The following is a 12479-nucleotide window of genomic DNA, read 5'->3' on the forward strand; positions in this document are numbered from 1 at the left end:
CTGATTACTCATGTAAATACACCTGCTCCACCTTCGCTGGCTCCATCTTATCTCACCAGCAGCGTTGCTCCTACTTCCAGCACTGGAAACGTGTGATAATATTCCTGCTCCGTTCTGCGGGGCACCACAAAGCAGACAGTCATCCTCACAAGGAAATATTAAAACATTCATGCAGCCGCGCTCCGGCTGTCGTGTCAGACTGTGTGTTTTTGTGTCTGTGGGAATAATAATAAAAAAGCTTCTAATGTATTAAAAATGACAGGCTGAGTAGAAACACTCACACAGAGGTTTCGGTTTCTGGATCCAGGTGAGGCTCCGAACTTTAGAGTTTCGTCGGGGAAAAGGTGGAGTTTGCTCTGCAGGTAAAGACGCTGGACAGATGGACGGACAGGCCGGAGTTAGACTGACAGACGGACATCAGTTGTTGCTCAGCGCTGCAGAGTCATTTCCTCAAAGCTTTTATGATCAAGCCTGGCAGCAATTTACAACTTCAATAATCTGACCCGGAGATTTTATTATTTTTGATAAATTTACTTTTGATACATTGAAAAATAAAATGCCTGCAGATTTACGGGTTTAATTACAAGTTCAAGTGGCTCCGTCCTGGGCTCCGATGCGCTCATATTAATGATGACTTTAATTGGCGGGGCTGCAGTTAGCGGGAGCAGTCAAAGCATGCGGTCGGTGGCTTCAGGAGGACATGTTGTGGAGGGAAAAAAACACGCGGCGCGGCTCTTTGTTCAGCGGAGCTGCTGCAAAACCTTTTTTTTTTCCAAACGGGAAATGTGCGAGGGCTTTTACTGATGCCCCACTCCACCCACCACATCCACATCCACCCCCCCACCGCATAAGGTCTGCAACGCCTGTCTGACAACTCCCTTTCTCTTCATGCACAGCCCCCCCGTCACCTCCTCCCCGGCCCAGACACCCGCTCTGCCTCCTATACATAACATCCTGATGCGCAGCGGCGCGGGAGACAGCGCGGTGACCTGCCGCAAAGCACACAGAGGTGGGCGGACCCCCCTCATCCCATCCCTCCAACCTCATTCTGCTTTTTCTTTCTCTATAAAACCGCCACTAACTCCTCCACTCCTAAAATCCCCGCTCTCCCCTCTGTGTGCGCGGAAGCTGCTGCTGATTTCCACCCCACCACCATCATCATCTTCATCATCATCGCGGAGTTGACATCATCTTTTTCTCCAGCAGATGACCATGTGCGCGCTTGCCCTTGCAACGTTTAAGTGACTGTTTACATCCTGGGTGGCTTCTTCTTCTTACATAAGTCACCAAAAATATAAATATGCAGCCCGCTGCGCTGCCGCAGCTCCGCAGCGCGGCTGCGTTTCTGCGCCTGCATGCGGCGCAGGAGGCGAGCTGAACGCTTCCTCCTTCCTGCACAGGAGAAGGGCTGGATGTGGGCCGCCACATGCTGGCGAACCTGAGACGGAATGGTACGGAGGGAGGGAGGGAGGCTCGTTTTTTGTCTCACTGAGGACGGAGTGAGGAGAGGAGAGGAGGAGGGGGGTCGGTGTAAAACCAGACTGGGTGGAGCAACGCATCGGCCCGGCCCCATCCACCGAGCAGACGGCCGGAGCTCGGTACTGTACCGAGAGTCTGGCGGATGGAGAGAGATGGGGGGCGGTCTGTGGGAGGGTCTAGCGCAAAGAGGGAAGGAGGAGGGGTGAGGAGGAGGAGGAGGAGGCGGCACGGGTGCTGTTTCTCCAGTCTCTTTCCCCTGTCTTTGTCTCACACACTCTTTTGTTAGCCATGCCTAGCCTGCTGGTTCTAGCAGGGATCATGGAGAAAAATGGGGGCTACGGCGGGGATCTGGCCGGCTCCGGCTTCGGCGGCGAAGGTCTCCTCGTGGCGCCCGACGAGGAGGAGGACGACTCCCGTGCCCTCAGGGTCGCGCTCGGCCAGTTGTCGCTGCTGGGGCTCGGGGAAGGCGAGGACGGCGGCGGCGGCGGAGCCCCGACAACAGGAGTGCAGGACCGGAGCAACAATAACAACAACAACCACCACCACAACCACGCTAACAGCGTCGGGGGCGGCGGGGACGCGGCCATCCTGCAGGGGAAGAGCAAGTTGTGCGCCCTGTACGACAGCTCCTCAGCAGAGACTAAAGGACGAGGCTGCAACATAACAGAATGCGTCCCGGTGCCGAGCTCCGAACATGTGGCCGAGATAGTGGGGAGGCAAGGTAAACCGCAGCCCGCTCGTTATTTCCTACAAACTTCCTGCTTTTCTTCCCCTCAAACAGGCTGCATGCCTCCCTGAGCCGCTCGCTTGTTGTTCTCCAACTGTTACCTGGTGTTATTTGACAAAGAAAAGGGAGTGGTGTGGGCTCCTTTTTTTATAGCTACTCCTCAGAGGCATCAGCCTCCCACTTTTTCTTTTTCCGCTTCAAATGTTTCAAGTTCTCATCTTTCCACAGAAACCATCCGCTCGCCTGTTTTGCGCTCATTTCTCGCTCTTTTTGAGCGTATTTGCGCAGAGGGAAGGGGGGTGGAGAGGGTGGGAAATACTGGGAGAAAGCTCCCTTCCCTCCTGGGCGAATGATTCCACATCCACGCCATCAATGTCAGCGCGCAGACACGCGCTGTGGAGCAGGAGAGCGCTGCTTCCTTTGTCGTCTGAGACGCGCCAGACTGTTCAAAAAAAAAAAACGAAAAAAAAAAAAAACCTGCAGCTGGCGACGAGGGGGGCGTCTTTCCGTCTCAACCCAACAACATCACCAAATATTAGTCATCTGGCCTTAAAAAGTGCTGGATGCTTCAACCCCATCTTTTTTATTATCCAGCTTGTTGTTTACGTTGCGCACTGGCCCAGTGACACAATTGGACAAAGGAAGCGTGGTCACCTTGTTGTTGTTTCTTTGCTCTTCAGATCAGGCAGTTGGAAAGTTTAGATCCCAAAACAAAGCAGATTAGGATTCTAATTTTCCTGTTTTCCTTTTCCTGCTGAACAAAGAGTGGGAGATGAGTGACAACATCTGTCAAACAAAGGTGTGTGTCTGGGGTGGGGTGTGATCTAACAGGAGGAGGGGGGGGGCATTGATTTGGGGGAACCCAGCCAGAAGTTGCAGCAGTATTTTTGCAGAAGTTTCTGCAGACAAGCCTGAAGAAGGGGCAGGGGAGTGTTTTCTGAATTGATTGGTGGGGGTACTGCCATGATGGGCCGAAGAAGTGGAAGCTGAATGGTCTGGCGGTGCCGTGGAGCCCCGTTTCGGTGCACACCCTCCAAGCCACATGGCTGTCTGTCAGGCTGGGGAGCCAGAGGGGGGCTGGGCTCTGAGCAGGCACAAAGACTGCAGGGTGGGTGAGGTTCCATCGCTGAAATCCAGCTTTACCTCGAACCAGACGTCCGTAACACCGTCAGGGTTCCAGAGGAGCTGCTTTTGCAGACTGCCCAACCCCCGCTGCATTATATTCTGTGGATTCGGTGCTGCTGAGTGCCCCTTGTTTCCCTCTGCGACTCCCACTCTTCACTCTGAAGTGTTAGTTTTGGATTTTAATGGGATAACTGTTAACGGACAGAGAGGACCAGCGATTGGGGTGTTTTTTTTGTCTGATTTGGGGGGAACTGAGGTGAGCCTGCTTTGGTTGGCTCTTTGGTCACACCCCCCTACTCTGTCTGGGTAAAGCTGGAGCTTCCTGTCATGAAGGGATGATTATTTTTTCTCTCCTGTCAGCCGATGCTCTTGCACCCCCTCTCCTCTGATGAAGCGTGGCTTTGTTTTGAATCACCTCGTTCGCTACAGTTTAGCAGCATGAGCGTGAATCCGTCTCCTGTGACCTTAATTCTGCTCTTGATTAATTCATCCTTGCCTATTTTATTTATTGATAATCCTTTAATTAAGAGACTAATGTGTACTTGTTCAAATTTAGGATGTAGTTTGGGAAAGGGAATTGAATAGTTCCTTAAGCCCCTGTGTCATGAGCGGGTTTATTAGCCTAATGTCGTGCTGTGGCCTTAGAGGGCATTTTCAGAATTGGGGCACGAGCTGCTCTAACCCCTCTGAGTATCACCACCATCCCTCGCTCCGAACAGTCGCTTCCTGGGAAGTGAGTATTCCTGAGCAAAGTGGGTCTGTGTGGCGGCGTTAGAAAGTAGACCTTTCGCCGGTTAGCAATGATTTTCCCGAGTTAGCCAGTGAGTTGGACCAACCTCCTTGCAGCATGTAACAGTAAACAGGGGAGTCCACCTTAATGAGGAGCCGACTTACACAGGACTGCTGTCGTTTCTTGACCTCGCGTGTACCTGGCAGTCCGTCCAGAAACAATGCATATCCTGCTCTGTCCTACTACAAGGTCAGGCAATCTAATGAAAGAACATTACCCTGTGCTCACTCAGGTCAGGATGCTGTCTTAAAAGCACTTTAATAGGGTAAAGTCATAAACAGTGATCAAAAACAGGCAGATGTGGAGATATAAATGGCCCGAAAACGATGTGGCTCTGGGTTGACGGCGTCGCAGGTTCAAGGAAAGGTCAGCGGAAGTGTAAAGTTCACCAAATCCGCCACGTTTGTGCAGATCGACACTTCTCCATGTTCTCCTTGGTGAGCTGTGATTCAGAGCAACAATACTGTGGAGTGGGAGACCTCATAAATCATGCTAATTAGTCTGAATATCATTTGCTGGTGAAACATTAATAAGTGGAAGCAGTCAACAGGAGCAACGCAACTAAATTAGATGGATTCCACCAGTTATCCTTTTATGTAATTATCAGGAAAGTCTTGTTGACTTGCTTAAAAATATCTGAAATGTGTCTTTTCAGGTTGCAAGATAAAAGCTCTGCGAGCCAAGACCAACACCTACATCAAGACCCCCGTTCGAGGAGAGGAGCCTGTGTTTTTAATCACTGGCCGGAAGGAAGATGTTGCACTGGCCCGTCGTGAAATCATCTCTGCTGCAGAGCACTTCTCCATGCTCCGCGCCTCCCGCAACAAGCTGGGGGTGTCCTTCAGCGGCTCCCCGCCCACGCCTCTGCCGGGTCAGACCACCATTCAGGTGAGAGTGCCATACCGCGTTGTGGGGCTGGTAGTGGGGCCTAAGGGCTCCACCATTAAGCGCATCCAGCAGCAAACCTGCACGTACATCGTGACCCCCAGCCGAGACCGCGACCCCGTCTTCGAGATCACGGGTTCCCCGAGCAATGCTGAGCGCGCCCGCGAGGAGATCGAGGCGCACATCGCCTTCCGAACAGGAGGCCTGCATGACCACAACAACGAGAACGACTGTCTGGGGCCGAATGGTGGAAGTAGCCCGGCGGGCAGCACCGGCGGTCTGGAGAGCCGGCTACAGCAGGTGTGGGGGCTGCAGGGGGGCCAGCGCAAGCCTCTCACCAGCAGCTACCGCCAGAACTTCTCAGATGCCATGGTTGGAGGCGGGAGCGGAGGAGGAGGCGGAGGAGAGGGAGGGGGGATCTACAACAAGAGCAACTTCTCCAGCTCCGGAGAGAAACCTTGCTCGTATTTTGGATCTGAGGGCACCCAGGGCTGGGGGGACCCCGACTACCCCAAACAGGTGTCCTTTTACACCCAGCAGCGCTCCAAAAGCTTCGGCGGCCTCCCGCTGCCCCTGACCAGACTCTCTCCTGGGTTACCGGAGCCCTGCGGAGGCGGGACCCCCAACAACTCAGTCACCAGCATCGTATCCGGCTCGCCTCATGCCCAGGCTCGCCGCGCCCACAGCGAGCCCGCCTCGGCCGGGGACGGCTTCCTGGGCCGCCTGCCGGTGCCGGACTCTCCGCCGGCCACCGTGCGGGACTGCATGACCTGCTTTGAGAGCAAAGTGACGGCTGCCTTGGTGCCCTGTGGCCACAACCTGTTCTGCATGGAGTGTGCCATCCGAATCTGTGAGCTGAACCACCCGGAGTGCCCGGTGTGCCACACCCAGGTCACTCAGGCCATCCGGATATTCTCCTAAAGAACCACGTCCGTTTTATCCTTAGTTTCCTCAGTGTTTCTTCAATAATTATTTACTGTTCTTATGATTACTATTATTATTATTATCATTATTATTATATACATTTTTGTTTTTCAGAAAATTTAAAAACAATCAAGCAGATATTTTAGAAGGCCTGCTTGCTTTACTAAAAAGTATAAGAAATATTTTTAAGTTTTTCTTTTTATATATATATGCATATATATTTTATAAAAGTTTTGTTTATAAGAGAAGTATAGTACCTTGCATTTTCAGTTTTTTGACTGCTGCTGTGTTTCATTCATGAATCACAGTGTAGGCAGAGGTAGACAGTAATGTGAACATTTTATTCTTCAATTATTTTTTTTGTTTTTTACCTTAAAGTGGGTTTTATTGAAGGAAACAGATGATTGTTGAGGAACCCAATCTGCACTTGACTGACCTACAAAGTCAATGTTGTTACTAGAAGGAATAAAAAAAAGAACTTATTGCACCTTACAATCATCTTGGTCTAAAACAGGATTGTTAAAATCGTACCTTGAGAAATTCAAAGCAGCAGATGTGAACTTAAACGTTTTCAGTTAAACTGTGATTGTGGGTTCGGATAATTGGTCCAAAGCATTTTGGCTAAAGGATAAACGTGTATGGGTTCGTTCCAGTCGGGATCTATACAGAAAGAGACGAAGCAAATCTTTATTTCATTAGAAAACAGATTTAAAAGGGATAGGATTTTAATTATTTATAGAAACTGCTTGAATTTTATGGATATTATTCAGAGAGAGGATGAGGGCTGCTGTAAAGGTGGGGATTCTCCGTCCGGCAGCCGTTGGTGGCGTTTGGTCACTGCAGTTTGTTGAAAAGACTTGGTAATGCTTTGCTGCTCGTGGCTCTTGAAAAGCATGTGGCTCCTCGGTTGGCTTAAAGCGCTGATTTAATTTGCGAGGCCAAAAAGCCTTGGAATCCATCCAGTTGGCCCCTTTTTGATATTCCCCAAGGACTTGTCTCAAAGCCACCTTAACCACGCTTTTATTGTGTCGTGCGGTCGTTTGGCCGCGTCCGGCTAACAATGGAGGACGAGGCGGGAGCCCCCCTCTCGTGTCCTCGGAGAACCTTAAGATTGGACGGAAGCTGAATGAATCGTCTCCTGAATCAGCAGCAGCAGATTAAAGGAGCAGATACTGTAAAACACAGAGTCCAGGGCTGCTAATCCTTTCTCCTGCGAGGGGCCTTCCGTCCCCCCCTGTAATTAGCAGAGCTGTGCAGGAGCAGGTGTTTCGCGGCGCGCTGCGGCTCTGACCCTGAGTTTGGAGGTCTCGCCTAGCCCCTTTCTTTCTCTCTTTTCTTTGGGAGTGGCTTTCATGCCTCCCCTCCACCGGAGCTGCTGGGCTTACAGTTGGACCGTTTGCTTCTGAGCCGTATTGTCTGCGCCTTCGGTGGCGGCCGGCGTGGGCCACGGAGCGCTCGGACACGGCCTGCATTCGCTCATTGATAATTAGGCAAATGGGTCGGTCCAGGTGCGGACCGTGTGGGGGACTCTGGACCCCCAAACCACTGAAGGGAGCTAGGCGAATAGGAAACCCCTCCTTTTTCCCCCTGCTCCTTTTCTTACCCAAACGGGGACAAGGAGAAGGGGTGCACTCTTTTGTCCCAAAACACACACGGACACAGAAAGACACTAGCCGCATTTGGCAGCCGTGAAATAAAATGGAGGTTTAGGAGAGACATTAATAATCCAGTTACCTGGAATATTTATTCCAGTTGATGAAAAGCAAACCGTTTAGTGATCATATCGCAGAGGGCCCGTGTTAATCCCCCTCTCTGGGTGCCATCTGTGGGACAGTTTCTACTGTAAGGGGCATCCCACGACTGGCCCTTGGCCTCGAACGGCCCCGGCCCCCAACTCGCGTTACTTTCACAATGAAATCAGACTATTGTAATTGACAGGAAGGCAGAGGAAACGCCCCATTTAACCAGCACTCATGCTGAATCAAATTACACACCCGCTGCGTCTGCCTTAGCCCCAGCCTGGGGATTTCAGAGGGCTAGAGCAATGGATCGGGGGTTGGGGGGATTAAAGCTGTTGAATGATGGGAGGGAGTGAGGGAGGAGTATACTTCAAGACAAAAAAAAAAAAAAGAAAAAAAAAAGGAGGAAAAAAAAAAAAAACTCTGCAGACCGAGCAGCTCTATTGATCATCAGGTCTTTGAGCGAGTGTTGAGCTGCTGTCACATGTGGGCCGGCACCGGCGACCCAGCAGGCCTGAATAATTTGGGGGTCTCGTTTTAACAAAACAAATCCAGTCTTCAGGGCCAGAAAGCCCCCTTCTCTAAAGGAAAAACAAAATGAAGGAGAAGAAGGAGGAGAAGCGACCGCTGGCATGATTGCGGCGAGAGCACCGGACTGGCATCGAAAGTTCCCAGAAATCTGTGAGGAGGACTGAGTTTTAAAATTGCACAGAGGTCTGGCCGAAGCTTTCAGCGTCACAACGAGGCGGGGGCGACCCCCGCTCTTTGAACTTAGTATTTTTTTGTTTGTTTTATTTCTGCCTTAATGTTTTTTATGGAATATTGCCATTGCTTTGGCTGACAAGGTAGCAACTTTGGCCTTTTGATACAGTACCACTCCCCAATAACCAACTTTGTAAAGAAGTTATTTTTGGAAAAGAAGAATGTGAATCAAACCGCTCGGGTGGGGATTAGGGGGGATTCTGGACATTAGGCTCTTTAAAAACACATGACTTAAAGAGAGAAAAAAAAAAAAAAGAACAAAGCACCTTATTATAAAACACGCGCATCTGATTAATACCAAACCGACCGCTGATGGTGAAATCTATCTCACAATCCGAAAGACACGCACATAAGGATTCCCTATCATTTTTTTTCTTGTGTGGTTTGGTGATTCTTGTGCTCAGTAGTGACAATTTGGGAGATGTCATCATTTTTCCCCCTCTTTTCAGTTTTGCACTGGTTTAACAAAGATGTCTTATTGGAGGTTCTCCCGGTTTAGACGCTGTAAGTTGAGGAGTGTTCTTCGTGTGAAGGCACCGTGTTGTAAATATGGTGTGTGTATCAGCTAGGAAGAGCCAGACGCAGGCCCGCCTAAAAGTGAGTTTTTCATTATTTTTTAACAATCTCAAAGTGTCATCGTTGATGTTTTAGAATAAATTAAAAAAAAAAACGAACTAGGATATAAAATGTTTATATATGCGCCCTGTCACCCTTTTGACTATATTAGTATATTAGATAGATCCATACATGTAAGAAATATTATTTACTAAGTATGTCATCCAAATATAGATAAGCAGACACTACTATAAACAGTAAGAATGAATTTTATGAAGCCACTGATGTATCCAGTTTTAATTAAATAGGCAAATATTTAAGGACGTTTAGCCCCTATAGGAAGAAATCAGTTTTTATTTATCAGGAAAGCAATAATAGGAGGATACTGGGAGTCAGCTCTTTGAATAATGTTCTGTTTAGAAACTGACCTTCGTTATTAGCATAATCCCGCCGCATTTCTGTCTTTTAGTAACCTGAAAGTGTAGAACAGCTTCAGGGTTAGTTTGGGATTTTAATCATGTTTGTATCAATCATATTCAGGACTTTTATTTTGTTAAAGAGTCCGGCAAGGTTTACAGCTTCTGATGGACTGATGGCATGAGGATGATGCCGTCGTTTTATCCTTATTTTGCACCGTGATGATTTATTTTTTTCTTTGCTTTGAAAGAAAAAGGTCAGATTTAACCAAAGAACAGAAGAGAGCTAACTTATTACATCGTTTTAACCAATCTAGCATAATAATCTGCCTTTTTGTTTACAGTTTACTGAACTAAGAAGTGATCCTACGGATTGAAATACTCCCAAAAGTCAATTTAAACACCAGTAACGGAACCATTCTGGCCCAGAAATCAGGTTCGAAAACATAATTTTCCCAACCTGCTGAAGCCACCAAAAGAAGATTTTTGATTAAACTGAAACCAGATTGAGATCAAATCCAAACTTCAGACTCATTAAGACGAGTTTTTAAAATATTCTGTATTTTAAGTTCACCTGCATGATACTCAAAACTATTACAATAGGTAAGATTTATCCAGAAGAAACTCATAAAAGGATCCAGCAACCTGATATCTAAAGTGTATAAAAGCTTTAAGATCTTAAAGAGAACATCAGTTTAAAATCATATATTTACTGTGTAGTTTTAACTGACAAACATAGTTTAACTCCTAAGAATATAAGTTTCATTTGTCCAGCTCACCTGGAGTAAGGACTTCCTGCGCAGCAGCAGAGGGTGGGACAACTCAGTGATACATTATGTTTGTGTTAGTATTATTTACTATATCGTATTAAGGTTGCTATTATAGTAAAAAGTAGATGTTTTTCTTCTCTTAATATCAAAAAGGTCTTTATGCATTTCTGTAGAAACCCTTTTAAAGGAGTGATAGGAAATCCTTATTTTTCAATGGATGCACTTAAGCAATTCTACCAACCTGTCAGTCACACATTGAACAAGCAATGCATTTGAATGTAAAAAGAAATAAAAAAAAAAAAAAAGAAATGGGGGAAAAATAAACTAATGCACCCTTTTTTATTTTTCACAATTTACAAGTGAGCTTTAAGTTAGTTTTTTTGGAAGGAATTTGCAACAGGTTTTCGACGTAGTCTATATTTGAGTTCTTCCACATGCATTTATAGAAAGTAACTTAAAAATGAATAAAAAAAAAACATATTACAGTTTTTCAGATCTATTTTGCTAACATGGGTTATTATTTCATAGAAAGCAGAGGAAAAAAAAGTCAGTATCTGGATGTTATTTATGGAAAATGAAGCAACGTATTTATGAGTAACCTCAAGACATTTTGTTTTTTAATTAAAATGACAAGAAGTTAATATATTTCTAAACACAGGAAAGTCAGTTTCTACTAATAACTAAAAAGGAGAAGTTTTATTTATGAAAGTTATGGACACTTTGCCCACGTGCTTCACAGTGGATGAAGTAGGTGGGAGCGAAGTTTCCCCATAGCTGAAATTTTAACTTCGGACATGCACTACTGCAACATCAGTGCATTAACAACGGAAGAACTACAGAAAATAATAGAATATTTTTAGAATTTGGAGATATTTTAGTCACAGAGCATCGATTTTGTGCCTCAACTCTATTTTTTCTTGCATCAGCATTCTTTGTGCAGTGCTGCTTGCTGTAACCCCGCCCTTCCCGACCCCATGTTACTGACTGAACGCATTATTACTCATTTCCTCTGTAATCTAAACTCGCTTTTTTCTTATCAAAATGTAAAAGAAGAAAAACTGCAATGCTTGGAGTGAATGAGGCAGCTGTGACCCTCTCGCCCAGCAGGGCCCCACACACACACACACACACACACACACACACACACACACACACACACACACCTTGTAAACGCTTTCATTCACACATTTCCTACATCCACAACTCAGTCTGATCGATCCATGGCAACGGAGCGTGATCGGCTTAAAAAAAAAAGCCTTTTTGATCGACTTTTCCTGATGCGTTAATTAGGTGAAGTGCAAGTCGAGGAGGAGCCAGCGCACTGTGTAGATCTGTGTAACTAAATGCAAACACACACACTCACACATAAACACACCAGATTCATTACCGTACTAGTTTGCATGTATATTGTATGGTCACTTAGCCAGGAGAAACGGTGCGGTGGCGGCGGCGGCGGTACGCTCGCACCGTTTCTTCGCTGTAGATTTTCATAGTTGGAGTCTCTTTAGAAAAGCCGAAGGGAGTTTGGAGCCAGACGGAGACCATTTCAGTCCCCCGCACCAATGTCTGACCTCTCACTTAGAAAATGTGTTACGCTGCAAAAAATTCACTTCCATTTGTACGAGAAGAAACTTCTTCTGCCCGAAACGGTTAAAATGCATCCCAAACTCGGAGAGCGCGGTTTTCCCGCTGCGTGTGAACGGTTGGGGACCGACATGGCGCTCGCTGGTGAAACTCCGCCCTTTTCCAAAGAGGCCGATGCAGTCTGACAGTTTGTCTTCGGTAGCGTTTCCAATTTTTCCAGCACAGTAGGTGTTTCATACCGGTCTAATAGTGGTTGTAGTGCATTAGTTGTTTGGGGCCGGCAGCAGCCGGCGTTCGGTTCTGGTTTCTCTGTGAACAGCGAGGGAGGCGTCGCCGCTGCGGCCCTCTGAGGCGGATCGTTGATGGATGGGAAAAAAAAAAAAAAAAAAGATAAAAAAAAGTTTCTGAACTCTGTTACAGTGTGCCATGCCCTCACAAGGCAGGAAATATTGCAGGTTTATTTCTTATAGCACATGTTTTTTTGTGAATTACATTTTTGGAGACATTTTTATTATGATTATTATAATTATTATTGTATCTGCGCCATGTTAGTTCTGGTTCTTTGTTATTTTTTCAAGATTCAAAATGTATTGTAAATGTTTCTAATAAAACAAAAAGGAAATGATTTCCAGTTTAAGCAGATTGTGTTTTTTTCCCTGAGTCCTGATGGATGGATTGATCTGTAGATGATGACGATTAATATTTAATAATCAGTAATCAGAG

At 46.8% G+C, this 12479-nt stretch overlaps 1 protein-coding gene across 1 annotated transcript; it reads left to right on the top strand.

Moving 5' to 3' along the window:
* The first annotated feature begins 1705 nt into the window (after positions 1-1705).
* Positions 1706-12381, top strand: mex3a (mex-3 RNA binding family member A). The gene is made up of 2 exons (XM_008430711.3): positions 1706-2200; positions 4777-12381. Exons 1-2 carry the CDS (start codon positions 1768-1770, stop codon positions 5925-5927), a joined length of 1584 nt encoding a protein of 527 aa, XP_008428933.3. The 5' UTR covers positions 1706-1767; the 3' UTR covers positions 5928-12381.
* Positions 12382-12479: the final 98 nt, after the last annotated feature.

This window comes from Poecilia reticulata, chromosome 16, assembly GCF_904066995.2.
Source record: "Poecilia reticulata chromosome 16, P_reticulata-male-v2, whole genome shotgun sequence".
NCBI classification, from domain to species: domain Eukaryota; kingdom Metazoa; phylum Chordata; class Actinopteri; order Cyprinodontiformes; family Poeciliidae; genus Poecilia; species Poecilia reticulata.

What these genes read in the sequence shown, in the direction of transcription:
- mex3a (XM_008430711.3), top strand. Translation starts at nt 1,768, where the DNA reads ATGCCTAGCCTGCTGGTTCTAGCAGGGATCATGGAGAAAAATGGGGGC. An exon ending in CGAGATAGTGGGGAGGCAAG is followed by an intron (nt 2,201 to 4,776) that starts GTAAACCGCAGC and finishes GTGTCTTTTCAG; the next exon opens with GTTGCAAGATAAAAGCTCTG.